The 23648-nt window shown below is 49.0% G+C and overlaps 1 protein-coding gene across 1 annotated transcript; it reads left to right on the forward strand.

The window, feature by feature from the left end:
- The first annotated feature begins 102 nt into the window (after window positions 1-102).
- Window positions 103-23213, forward strand: ATP1B2 (ATPase Na+/K+ transporting subunit beta 2). The gene is made up of 7 exons (XM_069645333.1): window positions 103-384; window positions 12960-13088; window positions 13752-13856; window positions 14688-14893; window positions 16253-16321; window positions 20388-20510; window positions 22019-23213. The coding sequence occupies exons 1-7, from the start codon at window positions 273-275 to the stop codon at window positions 22175-22177; spliced, it is 903 nt and encodes a 300-aa protein (XP_069501434.1). The 5' UTR covers window positions 103-272; the 3' UTR covers window positions 22178-23213.
- The last annotated feature ends 435 nt before the right edge of the window (window positions 23214-23648 follow it).

Here is a 23648-nt window from a genome sequence, read left to right on the forward strand (position 1 = left end):
TGGCGGTAGGTAGAGGCACCGGGCGATTAATATGCAGGAGAGGTGGGCGTGGCTTGTGAAGAGGCTTAGCAGATAAATAGGCTTTCCGCCGGGACGAGGAGCAGCAGCCCCACCCATTCCATCACTAGCGTCCTGCCAGCCTCTTCCACCCTGCCAGCCTGTCCTGCCAACTGCTACTGCCATCCCATCTTGCGGCACCAGCAGCCAGCCGGGGCAGAGAGCAGGGGTAGTGAACAGGGGGCAGCGAGCAGAGGCAGGGGGCGCTGAGCAGGATGGGTTCCAAACCCCCGAAGAAGAGTTGCGGCCAGGTGATGGAGGGCTTCCAGGAGTTCATGTGGAATCCGCGGACCAAGGAGTTCATGGGCCGGACCGGCACTAGTTGGGGTAAGAGACCCGGGGAAATGAGAAGGCGGAGGGCGGGGGCAGAGGAGGCAACGGAAGAAAGTTGGACCAGCGAGCTGGAGAAACTTGCCCAAGGGTGGGGCGCACGGGGGTAAAATATCCGGCCGGGGCAAGTGGTTTGTGCCAGGAGAGGAGGCGTTTGGGAGAACGGGGGTAAGACAGCTGACGGAGGGGCAGCACGAGGACTCCGGGCAATAGAGGGAAGCGTGCGTTGGATGAAACTACACCAAGAGACCTGGGGCAAGAGAAGGTCATCGCCAGGGTATCTGGGGTTGAGACCAGGGGCAGGCAGGGCAGGAGGAACGAGGCCTGGCGCAAGAGAGGGGCTTTGGGGCATCAGGGAGCAGGCCATATGGAGGTAGGCGATCCAGTGCAGCGGCCGGCTAGGCTTGCTGCTAGCGAGCACGGGGGAGGACGGGGCACGTTTGAGCAGTAGTGTAAGAAATCCAAACTAAAGGGCGGGAATAAGAGATATTACGAAGAGTCATTAGTGGGGAGGCTTAAGGTGTGGGACAAGAGGCGTTTGGGTTATGGGGGGCCCCCCGACGCCGAGAGACCATGGGTAAGGGGGAACTGACCGGGGTGTCCGGCGTAAGGGACATGGGGGCTAGCTATGGAGGGATTGGTCTGGTTCAGGGCTAGTGGGGGCGGAAGCAGGTGTCACGTCCCCAATTCATGGAGCGGGAGACAAGGTGGGCTTTTAGTAAGCGGCGCGAGGGCATAGGTGGGGGCTTGAGGGGGCGGAAGGGGGTTGGGGATCAGAGGGCCGTGGGCGACACTCCGGAAAACGTGTCATATTGGTGATATTTCAAAGCTGAGAGTGCGCATTTTACATGTCCCCCCCCCATCCCACAAGCCGCTCACTGCTGTAGCTACAGGGCAAGGAACCTTGGCATCAGTGCCTAGATATGAGAGCACAGTAATGCACCCGAGGGGGGAAAGGGGGCTCCCCCGGGGCGGAGAGAGGAGGATCACAGGCCTACGTCGGTTCCGAAACTCGGAGACACTGTTAGGGCCCAGCAGGAGGCAAGCAGCGGAGGTGAAGAAAGATTGCTCGGCGATCTCAAGTGGGTAGAAGCCAAAATCAACCTGGGGGCGCACACTAGAAAACGGGGGTGGCGTGCTATGGGCCTTGTGGTGGTGGCGCAGGTGCTAAAGTAGCGGATGCACATTTTAGTGAGGTTGTGATGGCGGTGGCACTACAGGGGGGGGGGAGTGGTACCAGCATTGCAGATGTGGGATGGGGGGGTGTAGATATGCTTAATACTGCAGGTGCGTGGCTGGTTACTATCCGAGGTGCCAGGCCCTGGATGGCACTGCAGAAGTTGGGATTTGGTGCTGCACAGATCGGGGTTGGGGGCTCCTCGCATGTAGGGTGGTACTGACCATGTTGTGCCCAGGTTGCAGTGGCAGCACTGCTTATGTTAAGGATTGCCAGGGGTACTGAAACTGTTAATTTATATTATGAAAGTGGTTTGGGTCACATGATGGGGGTGCAGAATATCACTGACCCCCAACCACCATCTCGTCTCTCAAACTGGGATATCGATTTGGGTGTCTGGGGATGACTGGCCCTCCAGCTGGGATATACATTTGGGGGTCCGGCCAGTCTGGCCCTGATAATTATAAAAAGACCAGTAATTCAAATCTAATATTACCCATTATACCTACACAGTGTTGCCACCCTAGAGAGATCTCATTATGTGCTACCAAATCCTCAAAGGATACTTGCAAAGTCCAGAGATGGGTGAGGGTCTGGGTCCCACCCAAAGACACCTTGCATCCGCCCAAAGGGGTGTTCAATGACATGCTAGGAACATCATAATAGGCTCAGCGGATCACCATATGATCCTGATTTTGAATCCCACCCCTTCCCCCCCCCGAATGAAATCCATAGTCCAAGTGTCCGCTGTGTCCCTTAGCGGGAGGATATTTAAGCAGGCTCTCATTATGCAACTTCTGAGAATCTGCTATCTAATACCTGTCGCATAAGGGGATGGCCCAACGCGGCCTGCAATCGCAGTCCTCGGACTCGAGGAGATTTGCCCAGAGCCTCCCCTCCAGCCCTCCCACCTTGCCCAACCAATGCCAGCCTCCTGCGTTAGGCACTATATAGAGCTCAACGAAAGAGGGCATCTTATGCAAAGATTTCTTTTCTCCTTGCTGTCAAGACAAACGAGCACTGGGCCTGGGAAAGTCTAGCCTAAGAGCAGAAGTGTGCATTCTGCTGCCACATTGGTTAAGGCAATCACAAACCTATTTTATACTATTACCATACATTCTGTTACCATCAATTATGGCCTCCTAATGTTTTCAACCACAGCTCCCGCCGGCACTAGCCAGCTTAGTCAATGGAATGGGATCATGTGCGTTATGGTCCAAAACTCCTGAAGAGCTGCTGGATGCAGACCCTGCTTTGTCCCCGTACTTCTTTGCCACACAGTCTGGAAGTGCCACCTCTGCCAGTGGACGGTGCAAGATGTTCTAAACATGTGGTCGCACTAACCAGGGAGAAAACTGATAAACCCACCAACAAGGTGGCCAACAGTCAGCAGAATTTCGGACACTTCTTTCCAGGGGCACCATCTTACTTTTATATATATATTCAAAATCAATCCGTTCTTTACAATATTAATGCGCCGAGAATGTGCTAACGCCCTCTCAGGGTTAAATCAAGGAGAAATTTGTCTTTGGCGTGCCCCGGGTTTGAGATTTGTACACCATCCAATTTTGGAAATGTCTGTCTGCCCGCAATATACAAGGAACTAATTCCACCAGGAAGGGGCGAGGGTTTTTCTTTTGTATTCCTTTTTGCTATTTAATGTAACACGGTCTTGTATAGTGCCACTTCTGACAACTGATCTGCTTCACGGTGCTAGGGTCTGCAAAACTGCAGGATGGGTTGGAGTTCCATGCTGATGCGTGCCCATTATGTGTGTGCTAGTAAGATTGCAAGTGGGTTAGGCTGAGGCATGTGTCTGTATGTATTGCCAGAAGGCTGAATAGGGAGCTTTGGGTGTTTATTGATTTTGTAAATCTGATTAGCCGACAGGTCCTTTCCAGAAACACCTGGAGCATTCAGAAGGAATATTAGGAATATTAATGTAATGATATTATTCAGTGTCCAGAAGGGAGCCCCTTCTGCTGTTGCCCTGCTTGGTTGCTTGCTAGCAAGAATCGCCCTGTGAGCATGGATAGGGTGGCAGAGTGGCTGGTGGGGTGGTGGACGAGGGTTTGTGCCTGCTAGGGGTTGACAGACAGAGGGAAACAGTTGATAAAATGCCTGGGGATGTGTTAAGTCAGTGCGGGCCTGGCTGGTCACTGTGCTGAAAGGTGGGAGAGGAGTGGGTTAGCAGTAGGGGTTGGTTAGGGGACCCTGCTACAATAGTAAAGTGGTGGCCCCTGCACTGAAACAAAAGCGGGTCGTGGTGATCTAGCTGGCTCTACTACATTAGTGCCCTTGTGATCCATGCACTGTGGTGCCATTGGACTTGACTGATCATGGGGCCCGGCTGTACTAGACTAGTACAGTGGTGATCCCTGCATGGTGGTTCATATGACTAGTTCACTAGTACTATGGAAACTCCTGCCCTGCAGTGCAGAATTTTGGGCGATTGTCTAGTAAAGAGGAGTTCTCTGAACTGATGCATAAGTATACTACGATGGTCCATGGGGCCCCATTACACTAGTATAGTGGTGGGCTCTGCCCATTGGGCTCCATTACACTATGATGTGGTCTGTTACTGGGTCTTTTATGGCACACCCCTGGCTCCTCTAATGATTGGGTGACCTGATAATGGTATCATTGGAGGTTTTTCTAACACTCATCCCTGCTTCTACTCACCCTGTACACCCGCTACTCAACACTCCTCCTCCTGCTCTTGGCAAGCAGCACACATGTTCACTTAGCTTCCTCTTTCTCTCTCACAGTGGTAGCAGATAAGAGAGGGGGCGCCTAGGAAAGTGCCCGCTTCCCCTAAGAGCAGTGTTATGGGGGCATCTCTCCCATGCCTAAGAGAGATGAAGTTTTGTTTTCGGCTCCACTGGATATGGCAAATGCAGGCTCCATTTTCTCTGCTTGGATAGGTAGTGGGAACACTGTCACCTGGTGCTGCCGCCCCATTTAATGGTGCGGACAGTCACCCCGGGTTGGGGCCTTTTTTCTTTTTTTTGGTGTACCCTCAGTCACCTGGCATTGCAGCCCATTTCTATAGTCATCAGTCACCTGGTGTTGCCGCCCATTTCTATAGTGTGCCATCAGTCACCTGGCATTACTGCCCATGTATATGGTGCCATCAGTCACCTGGTGTTGCTGCCCCATTCTATTGTGCCATCAGTCAATTGGCGTTGTGGCACATTTCTATGGTGTGCCATCAGTCACCTGGCATTACTGACCATGTATATGGTGTGCCATCAGTCACCTGGCATTGCTGCCCATTTATATGGCGCTGTCAGTTACCTGCTGTTCCAGCCCCATTTCTATGGTGCCATCAGTCACCTGGCAATGAGGCCCCTTTCTAGTATGCTGTCAGTCACCTGGTGTTGCGGGCCATTTCTATGGTGGCTGGTCAGTATTTAACGGGACTGGCATTACATTTCTGTTCGATGGCATCCAGTCAGAGATATTTTTTAAGCGGGAGTTCAAAAGCTGTATCATGTACACTTTCCATGATTCACTACCGACTGGTGCCATCCCAGCCCCCGGTCCTAAGGTGGAGCAGGGGGCGCCACCCACTCCTGGGGCTGTGTCAGGGTAGGTATTTGTTTCACCAGGATCCTACTGAGGAGCGGGTGAGGACTTGTTGATCTCCCAATGTAGTGAGTGCCATGTTTCCACAATGCCTAGATCACTGGCATTAACTAAACTGGCCTGGGCGACTGGGATTCCCGTATTCACAGACACAGTTTGAGGTTGGGGGGGGAGGGGTCATCAGGCGATTTGATTGGTCTGCCTACACCGTCGTTCCGTTCTTCAGCGAACAGACCACCACCCATGCAGGGATAGAGGGCATGTGGTTCAACGACCAGCACCTGCGCAGGGATAGGTTGTATATTGTTCAGCGTCAACCACCTGCGCATGGATAAGTGACATGTGGTTCAACAACCACCACCCACGCAGGGATAGGTGGCATGTTCTTCCAAGACCACTACTCGCGCAGGAACAGCTGGAATGTGGACCAGCGACTTTCAGCGGCGCAGGGACAGGTAGCATGCGGTTCAGCGGCTGCCGACCATACAGGGGCAAGTGACATGTGGTTCAGCTTTTTGGCTACACCATGTTTCACCCGTCCTTGGGCTAGAGGAGGTTCATCAGATCTGTTATCACCACCATGTAGCGTGGACAATAAATGAGGTCTGAGTGGTATAGCAAGGCTGCAGACTAGCCAGGGCAATGCCACGATGTACAGAGGCGGTCATCACTAAAGAGCATATGTCCGACACAGCTCAACATTGTGCAGCAGTGTGTGATGAGTCTTGCCAAACTCCTAACCTCTTCTCCAAAAGCCCTTGATCGTCTGTGTGGCAGACCTCGTGTAGTCTCCATTGTTTCCCTTAATTCCTTTCACACAGTGTCTCGGGGGCAGGTACGCATTAAGATCCCACATTGCTGTCTTATTCATAAATCCTTCTCCTACTTCCTCCTGCTGTTGCCCTACTGGGCATCACGTAGGCATCATAGGCAGTCCATGCATTTCCTCATGGCACACAGTTTCCGAGCATGCCCCTCTGCTCCCCACCTCCCTGCACCCGACTCACTGGCAATGTCCTCCACAAGGAGGGGATTATCAAGCTTAATGCGTGGGATGGTGGGGCTATTCTCATTCGCTGAGATTATCTCCTGCAGCTGGTGATCAGCACATGCTGCTGCGAGTCACTGTCTGGGATCCCGTTTTCTCCTTGTGATAACGGTGGTGGCCTTTTTGTTTAGATGCTTGACTTGTTAGATATAATTTAGGTCTATGCATGGGCCTCCAACTTCATGCTGTTGATAGACTGTTTAGGAATGTCACATGGCTCTTCTTTACTAGGAGTCACACATGGGCACTCCACTGTGGAGAGTAGATGACCCGGTTGGCTCTCTGGTCGAGTTATCATTATCTGGGTCGATCAACCTGTGTGATGTCCATTTGATACAAATTACGTTTTCTCCTCTCACATGGGGCCAATCTGCGCGTGGCAATTTTGAGTCTCGCATCTGGGCCACATTAAGCCCTCCACCATTTCAGGGTTGGTGCTTTCCATTTAACTGAGTAATAATAACACGTGCTTGGAAGCAGGAAGCTCTTAAGAAGAACACACATTGTTAAATAATGATATATTTGCCATTGCATCCCCTGGCAATAGACCACCGGTTGGGTCTCTTGCCTCAGTGCTGGTAATCTCTTGTGGTGAGGTTGATCGCTCACATGCAAGCATCCCAAAATATGATAGTTGTGGTGCCTCAACTTGCAGTAGCCTCTAGCTTTGTGTTTCTCTGCCAAGTGGTCCTTGGCTAGCGTGCCACTTAGAGCTTGGTCTGTTTCTAGAGGTCACCTTCTGTGCATTTGGTGTTCACAGTTTGGATCTGCGCCATCTAACAGTCATTAATCACTCTGGTTGGAGGCGCCTCACCCACAAGTATGTTTCATGGAGATGCTTGCACCGACTCCTAATTTCCAACGAGTGGTCAATCCTGAGTTCTCAGATTATATCTAATCTTTACACTGCACCCAGTTCTAGATTGATTGATTGATTTGTTTATTATGTGTCTATACACAAATCTTTCAAGAAACAACAAGGCAAGGGAGGGGGAACAGAGGTTGGACATGACAACGACCTTACTAGGCCTAGTGTCTTTGAGATCGTGCAAGTGCTCAAACAAGGAGTGCAGGGTATAGGGTACAGGGAGAAGTTCACCCAGAGCAGCAGGGCCCTGAATTAAGTGCTGTGAAGGCTGGGACTACCAGGGGCAATCCCAGCCCAGTAGTGCAAGGTTAGCCAGGCGGTAGTGCAAGTAGGGTCAGGCGGCAATTGCAGGGGGACTGGTTGGGGGGGGCGAGGGGGTCGGCCTGTTGTCCTGTAACACTCAGAGGACAACCGGGCAGCCAATCAGCAGATCGAGCAGTAGCAGGGAAAGGTTAGCAGGGTAGAGGGAGCGAGAAAGAAGAGGAGAAAACAAAGGTTTTGAGGAGTTTCCGGAACTTAAGGTCTGGCTCAAGGCAGAGTGAGGCAGGGAGGCCATTCCAGAAGAAGGCATCTCCGGAGGAGAGGGTTCTACCCCCAATCTCTGCTTGGAGTAGCAACTCACCCGCAGAGAGTTAGGGGTAGATGAGCGAAGAGCTCTAGGAGGAAGGTCATTAGGAAGAGATAGTTGAAGGTAATAAGGGCCACTACCCCAAAAAAAGCCTTGTGGACGATGCAGAGGGTCTTAAGCTTGATCCTTGCAGCAACGGGGAGCCAATGGAGGGATTTCAGGGACGGAGAGATATAGTCCCTGGACTTGAGGCCAAGGATAAGTCTTGCGGTCCTGTTCTGGATGAGATGAATAGGGCAAAGAGTAGAGGTAGGCAGATTGAGAAAGGGGCTGTTGCGGTCGTCTAGCCTAGAGAGAACCAGGGCTCTGGAGATTGTGAGCTTCTGGGGGAAGGTGAGAAAGGGTAGAATACCTTTGAGGAGGTACAGCTAGAAATGGGCCTTTTTGGCAAGGTCAGTGATGTGTGGAGAGAGTGGAGTCCAAGATCACCCCATGGTGTTTTGCCTCACAAGAGGGTGAGGGCAGTGGGCCCAAGGAGGGCGGCCAAAGTGAGAGAGGGAAAGCTGGAGCAGGGGTCCCAATGAGAAGGATCTCAGCCTTGCTGGCGTTAAGGCAGAGATTGTTAAAGGCGCTCCATGACTGAATAGCAGATAGACAGTCAGGGATGAACAAGGAGGTAGCCTGAAAGAGAGCTGCATGTCACTCACATAACACTGAAAGTTAGAGGTGACGGTAGAGATCAGGAACGCCAAAGGGGCCAGATAGAAGTTGAAGAGCCAGGGAGAGAGGATAGAGCCCAGGGTAATACCACATGAGGAGAGAGAGGTGGTGGAGAGAAAGGAACCAATCTGAACCTGGGACGGTCGGTCCAGGAGGTCAGCCAAGCCAGAGCCTGATCCGTGATGCCAAGGGTCTCCCGGAGACAAGTAATGAGGATGCTGAGATTGACCGTGTCAAAAGCTGAGGAAAGGTCAAGGGGAATTAGGACAGAGGGAGAGTTAGAGTCGAGATTGGAGAGCAGATCTTAACGGGTGCTCCGGAGTGCAGTTTCTGTGCCTCTGGCTGTTGTAAGCCAGACTGATGGTCGTGGAGACAACCAACAGATTCAGTGTGGAGACCGGTCAACTCTCTGAACCATCTGTTGATGTAGTCAACTGTTCCCGAAAGATGATCAACCTTCATCTCTTGGTACCTGTTGGAAGACCTGACCCACTTGTGGGGAAATTCCCTACACATTCTTAGAGCCTCTCCTGTGAGTAGAGTTCGTGCATGGCCATTTCAGCGTTTCCAGTGAGAGGAAACCATGGTAGACATTGTTGAAAGGTGGAATCGTTTCTGGGAAGTTGTTAGTTTACAATGGCCAAACTTCCAGTGGCCAGGTCCATGGGCTAATTAATGTATTAATTCATTAATCTTTTATAAGACGAAGAAATGTGTTGTCCTTCTCCTGAGATGGCATTTAGACCGGGTTAGGAGTATACTTTCAACATGGCAATGAGATCAATACTTGGCAGACCTGAAGAAAGGATGTTGATGGGCAGCAGTGTGAATTGTATGTATTTGCAACTTTGCTCCAAATGGGGGCACAATGTTTCTCTTTGGGCATCCATATTCACGTGGGATGGGCGAGGGGTGTAGCTGTGACCCCCTTGCACCCTCCAAACAGCTGGAGACAAACTCTGATAGGCTTTGCGGGTGCTTGTGGAGCTGTAACTGTTGTCTTGATTTGTTTTATGGGCTCCCCATTTACGCCACCATCCACGCTCCCATATCCTACATCAAAACCTTGCTTCCAACCTCTATCCTGGACTGATAGGCTGCCTGCCTCCCATTTAAACAGTGGAGAGGTCTGCCCAGAGGATACACATGTCTGTCCCCCTTTGGCACATGTCTCCCCTCACCTCCACACAACGTCACCTTCGCCTGTGACGTTTCCACTTTCTGCCAGACTCGCTGTCTGTCTGCTCTTGGCCCCTTCTTTCCCCCTTCCACCCCCTTTCTGTCTCTAGTCTTAAGCCTTTCTTCTTTCCAACTCTTTGCCGCCTTTTTTCCACCGCCCGCAGCTTGCCTTAGTTGCGTCTGTCTCTTTGTCAGTCTCTCCAGCATATTCATTTAGCCTCTTTCCGTGTCTCTCTCAGCCCCCTTCTGCCTGTGTAAAGCTCCATCCATGCCTCTTTATCTGCCCCATCTCCACACTCTCCGTCTTTCGGGGCACGCCTCTCCCCTTATGTCTCTGCCTCCATGTGTTCGCCTGCCTCCTATCTCCTTAGCCTTGCCTCTCACCCACTTCTAGCCCCCGCTCGCGCCCTCCTGGGGCGTAGGGATCACTGAATCTGCCCAGTGGTGGTTTGTGGTGAAATGCCAGGACGGGATCTGAGTAGATGTGGCACCGGTTTCGCGAGGAACCGGTTCTGTTGCTGTGTCCGTAGGGGCTTCCACATACCACACAGAGCTCATAGGCTGGGGCAGACGGAAAAACGCGGGTCATCCTCACATTCTGGGGTGGCATCTGCACCTGGGACTGGCTCATCTCCTTGTAGCCCATCACCGAAGGCTGAGGGGTCGCCTTAGAGCCAGCACTGAAGACTGAGGAGCCTCATTTCGACCACAGCACCGAATGCTTGGCGGTCGCCCTTGACTCCGGCGCTGCTAGCTCATGTGCAGCCTGGACACCAGCACTGCACGTTCCTTCGACTCCCGCGCTGCAGGCTAATATGCCTCCTGGAATCCAGCACTGGAGGCTGCGCGGGCCTGGGTTACTCTGGATTGCAGCTGCAGTGCACCCTGCTACTTGCCTTTAAAGCTTGGGGTGCCTCCTAGAATCTGCCTTTGGAGACCAGCACTGCTGGCTGAGCCAGTGACTCCGGGACCCCAGCACTGAAGCCAGTCAGTGCCTTACAGAGGGAGTCCAGGTACTATATGCTGGCATACTGCTAGAAACAGCACTGTAGGCTGAGACGCTTGGGGTGCCCCCTGAAAGCCAGTGCTGTACAGAGAGCTCCGTAGAATCTAGCATTCAAGGCTGAGGCACCTATTGGAAACCAGAACTCCAGGCTATGTCCACAATCTGGAACCCAGTACTACAGGCTGCCATGTCTACAGTCTACAACCTATCACTACAGGCTCACATGTCTACAATGGGTAACCAGCACTGCAGAGTGACGTGCTTCCACTGGAATCCAATACTGGAGGCCTCGTGCCTCAAGGAAACGCACACCGAGCCGTGGCAGCGGTCATATTGTGGCAGCGCAGCCTCGACCCCCCCCCCCCACCTTGCTGCCACCCCTCTCCCCTCCCTACACGCACAGCTGAGCGGCCAAGCTTTTCAGCCCTCATTAAGGGAGATTTGAAGAGGAGGGAACGCGGTCAGCCCGTGGCGGCGTGCGCGAAGGTCGAGTGGGCCTGCCCCTGACCGAAGTCGAAGAGCCCGTGTGGGGCGGGGGTGGGGGAGGTGGGTGCCATGGGGTGTCTGGGAGGTAATGGGCCGGGGTGATACTCGGAACTGACATCCACTCCCCAACACGCGAATGATCGCCTACATTCCTTGTGGAGGGGGTCACGGGCCGTACCACTGACTCCCGGGCCTTTCTACGAATTCGAGATTAAAAGCTTTGTACATAAGGTTTCAGCACGTTGCCCTAGCAGCTTGAAAATGAATTGCAGGCCCCGACTAGTGGGGCCGGCAACCCCTCCCCGCACAACAATCTCAGTTATAGCCGGATGGTGTGGTGGAGGGGTTGTTCCAGAAGGTGACCACACGAGTCATTGTGACTCTCCCAGACACACTTTCCTGTCACATTGTGTCTCAATGTCAGAACAACGCACACAGATTTGAATGTCGGAGGGGGTGGTCCTTATTGGGGCTATTCATTCGATAACCCACCCCTGCCTCAAAAGAACCTGGTCAGAGATGTCCATGATACATGAACGTATCTCCTTTCCCCATTCCATCTCCCATGATTTTTGAAGGCTCTTCTGAAAACAACACCAAGTACAAGGGCCAGCCCTGGCATTGCCAGCAGGACAGCACAGGTGAATGCACCAGCTGCACAGATCCTGCAAACAACCCCCAGGTCTCAGCCCAAAGACATTCAAATGAGTGCTGCTGACTTGAGGCAAGTCTCACTGCTGTCAGTGAAGGCCCTGCAGCTCACAGATAAGAGGACCCTGTGGCCGGTCCCACTGCATCGCAGGACACCTCTCCGGCGTGATATGTTAATAGGCTTTCATACTGCACCAAATTACCACTCTACCAGTGTCGGAGCGCGAAGCCTTGTCTGTGGAGTCTTCAACCCTACTAGGTGTCTAAAACTGGCCACCATGTGCCTTCCCCAGACCTGCACTACCAGAGGCAAGCCATTCATCATAATAATTGTTCTTTTGATAACGTGCTTAATACCAGAGATTGATTTCTAAGCACGGATCAGGATTTGAACCTGTGTTGGGCTGCATTGTCTTGTTTCCAAGACAAAAGCGTTGCCCCAGCGCTATCCCCCCCTCACCTAGAGGGGGTGGGAGAATAGTTTACCTCAAACACATAGAGCTTTCCACATTTAGGGTCCCTCCTTCTGCTGCATCCCAAAGGATGGTTGGGGGAGGGAGTCGAGGGGGGTCTGTCCTATGGCTTTCTGGCTACTTCTGGACGCTTCCAGGCAATGCCATATGCTGCAATGCCAGTAAAAGGCAAGCTTCAGGCAGCATCTCTAGAGCGAGCATCAGTGCACCAAGGAATCTGCTGGTGTCAGGTCGCCCTGGAGACCTGACAGGGACCCAGAGAATGCGGGGACCTGAGCGCAGTCCTGTATAGGCAAGAGAGCTGTGTGGCCCTGAGGACACCCTCAGGTAAGGCATCAGGCTCATCAAGCAACCATCTATGCATAACACAGCTTCCCATTGTCGCAGTTACATCTGTTTAGGAAAAGGGGGCATCAAGTTCGGAAGCCTGCTCTTTAAACACAAAGCTAGAGGGTGGTAGAGCCCCTTTCCTTTGGGAGCGGCGGGGGTGGACACTTCAACATGCTCTTTTGTACTGGCTGCCACTATTACTGTTGCTACTCAAATCCATTGAAATGTACATGTTATCAGAGCCTCCGTCTCCATGGATAATTGTAGAGCACACCGGGATGGGGAAAATTGGATCTTTCCTCTAGGGAGGGGGGAGAGGAGATAGCCGGTGCAGTTGGCCAAATATTTACTGTGGTCTTCGCTGGTCGACAACGTTGTTTCCCGCTGGTTCATTAAAGCGTACACATCTGATGGATGTTGGTCCACATATTGGATTGGTGCACACTGTAACTTGTACTTTTTTTTTTTTTCTTCACAGCTCTTATTCTCCTTTTCTATCTGGTTTTCTACGCCTTCCTCACTGCCCTGTTTAGCCTCACGATGTGGGTCATGCTGCAGACGATTGATGACTACACACCCAAGTACACGGACCGGCTTGCCAACCCTGGTAAGATGGCGTATGTGTACTCTGCATGGACTTGTAAGATTGCAGAAGGTTTCACTTCACTAAATAGAGACATTTTGATTTTACAATTAAGCCTCAGGTGAAATTGTGTGGGAAACAATCCTGCAAAAAGTTTACCTTCAAATTTATTGACCTCAAAATAAGGGACAAAAAGCAAGCAAAGAGCTTTAACTTCAATATCCAGCAATAGTGGATATGGATATTTTCTCCACATTTCATAGTAGAGTGGGGCTGCAAAGTGCCTAATTCTTAAAACCACAAATTAAATTGCATATTATTTTTGTTCCACAAATGTCCCACTTCTTTATGTTTAGCTAAATGTTGTAATTTCCGTGAAATAGAATTTTTGTGCATAATTTACACATTTCTGAAGCTAAATTGCCCAAGAGCACACTGGGCTGGTATGCGCATCAAGCCCGGTACTTACCTGATCTTGCACACCTTTAAGTAGGTCCACGGCAAGACGTGTAGTACACACATACAAGTGCCCCATTGTCTCCCATGAGTGCACATGCAGTCCTTTTCAATTCACTGTATCTACACTGGCCTTTTGCTGTCTGCATGTGCTTGCATGCGTTCCGCCATTCTCATGTACCCTGTCTTTGGTTTGTGCATTACTAACACTGAGTCTCTGGTCTTCTGTAGGGTTGATGATCCGCCCGCAAATTGATAACTTGGAAATTGTTTACAATCTGAATGACAGCAGCTCCTGGAATGGGACGGTCACAGCCCTGAACACGTTCCTGAGCAGTGAGTAGTTTCTTTCTGCACCCCACAACATTCTTTGCTGAGAACCCTCTACAGCGAAGCAGCATAGATGGCAGAACGAGGCAATGGACGGACAAACTTCTTAGAGCACAACTATAATGGGATACGAGTACCACGAGACAAGCAAGACCCTATGCCCTTGGTCTAAAAAATGAATATCCCACTATTATTAGAGTAGGACTCGGCACAGCCAACATTCTGCAGACTTCTACGGGGCGGCAAAGTATAACACGATAATGCACGAGAAGCCTAGGACCCAACTACCTTAATCCTGTAGAAGAAACCACATGTGCAGCTTTTTAGAACAGGGATCTAAAATGTGTGGCTCTCCAGATGCTTAGGACTATACGTTTTGTGATCCCACTTCAATGGCTACGCTGGCTAGGGCTGATAGTTGTAGAAGTCCAAAACATCTTGACATCCAAACATTGCAGATCTATGATCTATAACATGGCATCCCATATGTTGCCCTCCAAATGTTTTAGACTTCGAATCCAATGATTCCCAGCCAGCTTTATCAATGGGGAAGGATCATGAGAGTTGTAACCCAAAATATCTGCAGGGCCCCATACTGAGTAAACATGATCCTGAACATGATTATTCATCGACTTTCTTCAAGAACAAATACCAATACAAACACCATTAATTAAGATGGCTAGATGAGCTACCTCGTAAACATGGTAAACCATGGGTAGACCATAAGCTTGATGACCAAGAGCCCCTGTCAGTCCCACCTGACCCTGGATTGTTCGGCAAATACATAGCTGTAAATTCCACACTATACACATGTTCCCTCTGCTTTCTCTCCCACAGAGTACAACGACACCAACCAGGCATTAATGAATGACAATTGTCCCAGGGGGTTCTACTACAGACAGCAAGACAGCGGCGATGTGAGGAATCACCCCAAAAAAGCCTGCCAATTCAACCGCTCTTCACTGGCCCTTTGTTCTGGCGAAAACGACACCACCTATGGTTACTCCAGTGGCAAGCCCTGTGTCCTCATCAAACTGAATAGGGTAAGCTCAGTGCCCCTCTCTTTTTACCTTGGAGTTCTCTGACCTAAATGATCTGTTTATCCACTGAAGCATGGATCCAAGTAATCTTGAGTACATGCTAAAGTTTGGGCCAAGTGAACCTGTCTTTTTTTTTTTATTAGGTTTGTGCCTACAAACCTGCCCACTGCCATTTTTGGGCCTGGAGAACCAGTCTACACACTGAATTTTGGGTACAGCAAACAGTCTCCTTAAAATCTGGATCTAGGACACCGGTCCCCTCACTAAAGTTTTGTTCAGGGGCATCAGTCTCTTTACTACAGTTTGGGTCCAGGGTATTGGTCCACTCATTGTTTAGATTTGGAGCATTGGCCTCCTCACTAATGTTTGGGTCTATGGAATCGGTCTACTAACTAAAGTATGGGTCCAGGGCACCGGTTTGGCTCTAAGGAATCAGTGCATCATTGGTTTTACATCTGTGGCCTCTGCACCCTCTCCCTTAGGCTTGAGTTCTGGGCGATCTGTCTGTTCTTCGACATTTGAGAGAAGGCAGTCTGTCTGCAAGACGTTGGGTTCTGCTGAAGAGCCTGCACTTTCAAGTTAGGATCCTGCAAAAGATCTATCTAGGCCTTCAAATTTCAATTCTGTGGATATATGTTGACCGTCTAAGTTTGGGCCCTGAGGGATTTATCTCCAGTGTTTGCCAAGGAATCTGTGTATTCCCTAAAGTAATCTCCCTGCTGCTCGAACGCCCACAGTGGAGTCTGTGTATCCTGGGAACAGTGAATCTTGTGTGCACATGCATTTTGGTTCCAATCAGACAAACAAGTTTGGATTCAGTGGATTTGTGCATGCCTAGGCAAGGCTATGCAACCAGTGGCTCTCCGCATGTTTTGGGCATGACGTCTTACTATTGACTATAGAGACATCTGAGGAGCAATACGTTGTGTACCCCTGCTCTAGAGTTTGGTTATCTGTGATTGTTCAGCTCTTCTAGTGTTCAACCAAAGATACGAATTTAAAGTTCAAGTTCATTTTCAGGGTTTTCTACTGACCCCATGCTTAATATTTGGCAAATTGCGTCTCTGTCACTGTGATTTTGAAGACGATTGTGGACTCAGAATACGAATCTCAATGAACCCTGTTTTCCCCATCTTAGAATGTAAAGATGTTTATATTGTCATACACAATCTTCCGAGAAGGGAGGGTGCAACACCCATCTTTCTTTAGAAAGACCAGGGCTTTTACAACTGCAAATCACCTTAGAAAAGGGGCTTGCAAATTCATGAAGGTGGGTGGGGGACCAATTATATGGGGCGTTCACACCAAAGACCTTATGTTAAAACTGATTTACAAGCGCACAATTTGGGTTTTCTCTCTCAGGTGGTCAACTTCGAACCAAAGCCAAAACGGGATGGTCAAGGTTACGTGACTGTCAACTGCTCTGAAACTGTAAGTATAGTTTTGGCCACGCAACCAGAGGTCTTCTCTGCTCTAAGGTTTCCTCTTTCATCTTCTTAAATCCCCATCCTCAGTATCTTTCCCCACTCTTTTCCACTTCTCTCTGTGATCTCTCAATTTATTACTGATCCTTTCTGTATTAATAGAAAGAAAAATATAGTATGGTAAACTTTTGCTACTTTTTATCTATGCAGATATGTATTGGGTTTTATATGGTGCAAACATCGCTGTTACGCAATGGTGTGCTCTACAAAAAAGGGGAGACAGTAAAAGAGTACAGTAATTTTGATACAATCAGGAATGGCAGGCGGCATTGGATAGGTGGCAGGTGGCACTCCAATCGGCAGAGTTGGGAGGGGTGTGGTCTGATGGTAACATGGCATCTGTGGAACAAGGAGAAATGAGTTCCAAGCCTGGTGTCATCCATGCATCACCAAATTGTATGATCCGACCAAGACAAATCATGTACCTCCCTATACTTCCATCCATTTATAATTTTTTTAGTTTTGGCTATTCGGTGGCACTAACCATTGCATTAAGAGTACAGTTAGGGAGAAATGGCATAAAAGGAGGTACACCAAACTTGTAGGTATTGTTTGGTTATTTACCCACGCATTGACTGCCCATGGCCATGCTAATCCCTATGACTTTTCTCGCACGCTTCCTGCTCCTCCGAGCCCAAAACACACCCTCCTGAGATCTCCTTGAGCTAGGTTTATGAAGTCTTACAGTCAAACTTACTTCAGAGAGTTAATGACTTGTTTGGAGCTGTGAATGCACTGCTGGTATAATGCAAATTACTTCAGTAGGTCTGCCTTCAGCCATTCGATTTATAAGCAGTATGTGTGTCCTTCACTGAGCTCCTGTTAAAAACAAGCATCGCCAAAGTCACCCGTGTTGGCTTGTGTATTCGGCATTTGCCAGTCACTGCTATTACATACCCAGGTACTCTCAGCATTTAGCAGCTGCTACCATCAGTGGGTCCGTTATTACCACTACAGCAGCGCCTGGCAAATGCCTTTCCTCCTGCTTCTAAGCGCTGCAATAATGGGTGTCATTATAGCCCAATTTCATAATAATCAATGTATAAATGGCTGAGTTGGTCCTACAGGGATTACGCTTACCCACTGCAGGATGGCCCCATGTCTGAGGCAAGCACTTTACCTGCTTAGCTATCTTTCATGTGGAGCACAATCACGCACCCCTGTTTTCAGTGCTATAAAAATGAGACAACTTGGATTGAGACTACAAGTTATTCACTATAACACTGATTTGAGGTCATCTCTTGTTGCTTACCCTCTTACATTTTTACGGGCTTTCCCTTATTTCTTTCCTGAACCTATCAACCCATTCTCCTTCCCTTGCCTTCTCTCGCCTTCCTCTTGGAGCCACCTCCAGTGTCTTCTCACTTCATCTTTGGTGTCCCTTTTCTCCCTTCCCCTCTCTAGAGATTCAGGTCTGCAAAGCGCGATTTGGTAAGAGCATTGGCAGAGCTTGCTACCCCAGTTGCGCCACACAGAGTCTGGCATGCACACTGGGTCATGTCCATTATTATGTTAGTTATGCTTTTCCTTGCTTACTGCTGTAGCTTCGGCCCTGCTTGTTCCCTGCTGCACCGAACAGAATTCAGACTGCACAGGGTGGCGTTCACCCTGCCAGAAGCCTTCCAAATGGATTGCTACTGGTATCAGTTCAGGGAGGGGTATACATAGGACCGTTCCAATTATTAAACTTCAGCCAGGATTTAGCATATCTGCATTCATGACATATGAACATTTATTACGTTGCAGTCGGAATGTTTGTGCTTCTTGTGCTTACGGAATGCCAGGCAGAAATGTACTGTTGTGGAGGGAGTGTTGACCTTCCACCCCTCAGCTTCACATCTCCTGCTTCTCTCTGTAATGAATGCTCTGCCGGTCACATTAGCGAGTCTTCCTATTTCCAATGCTAGAGGCAGCAGCCCTTAAATTCTCACTCCAGTCGGCACTCATATTAGGAGTTATTGTTCTCAAAAGCTCCCAATGCACAAAGTGCTCTGCCATATAGTGTGCGCTTCTTTGTGTAAATTACCACTCTCATTTGGTGACGGGGTCAGAAGAGTACAGCTGAGTGGTGGTTTCATATGGTCATTTATGTATCTCAGTTATTACTTCTCACTTTCTTTTTTCTGAATAATGTTGTTCTTGTATTTTTGTTTGTTTTATTATTTATAATGCGCGAGCGTACCCAAAGGTATCAGGGTACAGCATTTACAAGAATTTTCGAAGCTTAGTTGCAGTCATCATAGAATATACATAAGGACAATGAGGTAAACCAATGTTATATACAAAGCAGCAGTGAGGCAGACAGGCATTATATACATGTAAGCACACGTGGTTACAGTGTGTGCGGGTAGCGCGGCATTTATTTGTCCTAGTGGGCCTCCGTTTGCAGCCATGAAACTACCTTGGAATGGAAGTTCTGGTAGGGCAGGTCCATTCTGAGATTTAGAGGCAAGGAGTTCCACAGTTTGGCAGCTTTCACCGGGAAGCTGTTTCCCCCTATGGTGGCACGTTTGTAGTTGGGGACGGATAGGCAGTCTTTATATGCAGTTCTAACGGGTCTTAAAGAGGACTGTCTGGAATATATTGATCAGGTATGTTGGGGCAGCATTATTAAGAGATTTGTGGGTGAGTGATGCCGTTTTTAACAGAATTTTGTCTTTAGTGGAGAGCCAGTTGTTCTGTTGGCTGATTCCTGTAATATGTTCTCTTCTAGAGATGCCAGAGCTGCTCTGAGAGCGCTGTTCTGGAGAGTTTGTATCTTGCTGGTGGTGGCCTTGGGCGATCCCAGGTAGAGGGCGTTACAGTAGTCGAGGCAGGACAATATGAGGGCTCTAGCGAGTGTCAGGCAGCTAATGTCCGACAGAAATGGTTTGGCTGCGCGAATTAATTTGCATGTGTATGCCGTGGAGGATGCTAAGGAGCTCACTTGTCTTTTGAAGGAAAAATTGGAGTCCAAGTAGAATCCCAAGGTTTTGACCGCCTGTCCGACTGTGATGTTATTCATGTCAATCATAAAGGAATTGTAGGCTGGGCCCAGTTTCTTTAGGCTGGACGTGGTACCTAGGATGATAAGCTCTGTTTTATCATCATTCAGGCATAGTCCATGAATGGCCATCCATGCCTGGATGATGATGTACACCCTATTTAGCAAGGCCAAATCCTTTCCATAATCTCCAGAAAGCAGAAGGACGATCTGGGTATCATCTGCATAGTTAGTGTAGTGATACCGAGATGATCCAAATCATCGAAAAGGGGCTTGGTAAATATGTTATACAATGTGGGGGAGACACAGGAGCCCTGTAGTACATGTATTGCTTTGAAGTAATTTCTTTTGAATGATTATTTCTGTATTTGATTTTTCTTTTTTTCCTCCAGTAAAAATGTCATGGGTGGTGGGGTGGAGTATTTAAAATTGCCGCTTTGTTTTTATTTCCTCTCACGGGAGGCACTGCAGACTCCTCAACCTTTCTCCAATGTTTTATAATTTCCTCATGATTTAGTGGGCATCGATGTTTTGGCCAAATATATGTTTGAGGATGCATTAGTCAGGAAGTAGGGGGTGGGAAGGTGGGAGTAGGGTGGGTGGATCAGTGTTCCAGGATGGCACAATGTTGCTTATTTTGATGCATTCTAGAAAGTTGAACCAGGAAAGATATGCTTTTTAGTTTTTTTCCCCCAATCTCAACCTCTCTGCAAATAATATTTGAATTGGCCTCATTCCTCCGGCTATTTGTTCCTCATAAGACACTTGCAGTGGGATCCCATGCTGCATGCCTCAGTCCCATAGACCCCACGCAATAGGGTCATGCTTGCCTTCTGTTTGCAGCCGTAAGACCCTGGCTCAGTCCACTTGGACACTGGGCATGTCTCATAGCCAGGAACCTGTAACCTGGTGGTCCATACAATAATATTCAGTTTCCACTGCCCGGAGATTGCTTGTGTGGGTGGGCGATACCCTCGAACATACAACGCTTTGTGGTGTATAGCTAACATCTTTGCTTTTTCCATTGCAGGTAAAATCTGGAGAGACCAGCAATTTAATGTTAACTTACTTCCCAAGTAACGGGACCGACAGTAACAGTATTTTCGGCATTATCGACCTCATGTACTACCCGTTCTATGGAAAGAAAGCCCAGGTAAACCCCTCAAACTTGCTCGTAGCACTCCTTTAATTGGCAAATCCTTCAGCACCTTGTGCCTGCCCACTCACTAACTCTGACACAGGATGGCTCCCCTCACGCATCAGCTTGTACACCCAAGTCAGAACCTATAGCAGTTCTCCTATAGAGACATTATGGCTGTCATGTTCAGGAGAGGCCCCATTCACTCACGGTTGCAACAGACATCAGCAGCGCAGTTTTCTCTCACACAGAACAAGCACTGAAGCAGCACTGCAAGATTCCACCACAGAGAACAGGCACACCACGAGCAGCATAGGTGCATTATCAAACACACACATTGTGGGGGTGCACAGCCAATTGCAACCAGCCACACAACATCTGCACACACAAGAAATTGGGACTAAGAAATAATGATACTTAAAGGCAAAGAAAGATGCCACAGCTTGGCTTTGGTTAAAAGAAAAAAGGCAGCAACTCGGCTGTTAGAGGGACAAATTAGCACCACTTTGAAAAGCACCAAATGCCCACTTGGCAAAAGACACCGTACTCAGCCTCTTATACGACTTATTTGCTCTGAAATCCCTAGTGGGCCAAAGTCTCCTTGTTATCCAGTGCTGCCTATACCACAGCACTTTCTTTTTTTTCAGCCAAAATCTCCTGGTGGTCCAGTGGCCCCACTTTCCTCCCCCTAGTAATCCTAAGCTCTAGTTGACCTTTATCCTTATTTCATTAATGGTATGGTGGTCCATTGGCACCAATTTCCATCTATTGTTTTCTAACCCGATATCCCTAAACCATTTCTGCACCCAGTGGGCCTTCACTCATATTGTTTGTGACTTAAATCGCCTGGTCTCCAGTAGGATCACTTTAGAGGGCCTCGCTTTGTTTTGCTAAAAATAACTCCTGTGGCCCTCTCACACAGCTCTGTACCCACGTACCTCTCTTTGGGGATCCAAAAGGGATATCCCAAGGAAAAGGGCAGCCTGGGGGGGTTGGATCTCACATTCTCACCTAATGAAACTCCTCGTCACGCACCGCTACCAACAGACCATGACAGTGGGCAACCACCCCCTTCATGCATAGCCCAAAGTGAAGAATGACACCATTCTGATTGGCCCCTAGGTTACATGTTGGTCGCTGAGGGGGCAGGTTTGGTTGCCAGGCCATTTGGTGCCCACCACCCCGGTCGAGAGATCCAGATCGGCACATACATAGAACAAGTGAAGCATGAGCAGTATCATCACAAACATCGACCACAAGCACAACTTTTTATTTGTTAATTTATTTGTATTTATAAAGCGCACTACATCCCTTGGGCATTGAGGCGCTATGAAGGACATGGATGATGGCATGATTCAGGGTTAAAAGAATGCAGCCCCACAAAAGTACTTAGTGCATATCAGTCACCGTGGCAACAGTGCTGCAAGCTTCCATTGTAGGGAATAGGATTCGCATGGGTAGCAGCACACACACACTTTCAATAACTCAACCTTTCTCTAACCTATTCTTGTTAATTTTCTTAGACAAACTACAGCCAGCCCATCGTGGCAGTCCAGTTCAGCAATGTCACCACCAACATCGACCACAATATCAAGTGCGCCATCTACGCCAACAACATCGATTTCGAGGACCGTGATAAATTCGCTGGTCGCGTGAATTTCAAAATTCGGGTCAACATTTGAGTCCTCTGCCCTTTTTTATTTTTGCACCCGTTTTGTGGGGCGCTGAACGGACTTGTCGTTTTCTGGGCAAGCTCAAGTGAACCTGGGGGAAGTGACGGGGGGCTGAGGAGCTCTTGCATGAAGCAAGGAAGGGTTCATTTATTTGCCAGCCTCCCCCTTTGCCTCTCCTGATGGCAGGTTATTTGCCAAAGGCTATAGAAGACAACTGGCGCGGACAAAGAGGACATTATGGTGCCTTTGAGGAGACCAAGTGTGGAGGTGCAGCCTTCCCCCAAAGCCCCAAACCAAGCAGGCTCCCACAACACCTTCAATCACCAGCCCTGGACACATCTTTGTCACAGTGATTTTGCCCAGACATATAACATTAGTGTTCCAGACCTGTGGTGTTTTTTGTCCCTTTTCTGAGCCCTCACCAACATTGAGGTGTGGAGACTCTCCAATCTCCCATCAAGGGCTAGGGGGGCTTAAGTGAGGAAGGAAGGTTTTATTGGGAATGAACTGAATTTGCTCTGTCTTAACTTACATAGCATGTTTTTTTTTCTTTCCTTCCATACTCCAGTTTCTTCCAAACCTATATCCCTCCATGAGGGTGTTTTTTTAAGGCCTAACTGTTCTTGTTGGGAGAGAGGCAGGTAAAGAAATGTTTTTCCCAAAAAATGCTGCTTCTGGTAACATTCCTGGTTTAAGTCAAGGGAGCGTATCATCCCTTCCGACTAGGGATTGCTCGCTGGAGCCATGTTGAAACCATGGGGGGGGTATGGATGTGGGACAACCGTGGGACCCCTGCAACTCAGACTAAACTGATTTCCTCTCTTGCTTTCCATTTCCTGCTCGGACAATACTCGTACACCAAAGGTTGTCTATGTGTTTGGCAATGAACAGAACATGCACACTGACAAAATACCAGGATGTCCAGCTCAACAGATCGCCTACTTTTTTAACCATGGGTAATTGTGGATGACCCTAAAACGATTTTAATGTAAATAAAAAATGGAATGAAAAGCAGCACCACAATAAAATGTCGTGCTTTAACTTGCATGTTGTCGGCCTCTTTGCAGAGCGGGACGGCTCACTGTTTGGTAAGACAGGGTGGCACGTGGTGAAACAGGTGGATCTTCATACATGGGCCTGGCATGTGGAATGTTTTGGATGTTGTGTGGCAGTGCTATTGGCATAACTGTCAATTGCCAAAAATGTAATTTTGAAGGTAGCAAGTTCTATCTGAACTTGGATTCGAGCAACTGTTTTGCGATCCCAGCTAAAGCGTGCAAAAAGGCCTAGTGGGTAACCTAGTGGGAAAGGGATGGGGACTTGGTGGGGATACTTCAAAACACAGAACCAGGTGTGTCCACCCAGTAATGCCTGATGCTCTCATATTGCTTGATACTCTCTACGGAGAATGCCGTAGCTGCTTTAGTTAATGGAGCATTTCCACTGGATTGCCTAAGCTACAAGGCTCATATAACAAGCC

This window comes from Ambystoma mexicanum, chromosome 1p (genome assembly GCF_040938575.1).
Source record: "Ambystoma mexicanum isolate Mex_15411 chromosome 1p, UKY_AmexF1_1, whole genome shotgun sequence".
In the NCBI taxonomy this organism is placed as follows: domain Eukaryota; kingdom Metazoa; phylum Chordata; class Amphibia; order Caudata; family Ambystomatidae; genus Ambystoma; species Ambystoma mexicanum.

What these genes read in the sequence shown, in the direction of transcription:
- ATP1B2 (XM_069645333.1), top strand. Translation starts at nt 273, where the DNA reads ATGGGTTCCAAACCCCCGAAGAAGAGTTGCGGCCAGGTGATGGAGGGC. An exon ending in CCTGAACACGTTCCTGAGCA is followed by an intron (nt 13,857 to 14,687) that starts GTGAGTAGTTTC and finishes TCTCTCCCACAG; the next exon opens with AGTACAACGACACCAACCAG. An exon ending in TCTATGGAAAGAAAGCCCAG is followed by an intron (nt 20,511 to 22,018) that starts GTAAACCCCTCA and finishes TAATTTTCTTAG; the next exon opens with ACAAACTACAGCCAGCCCAT.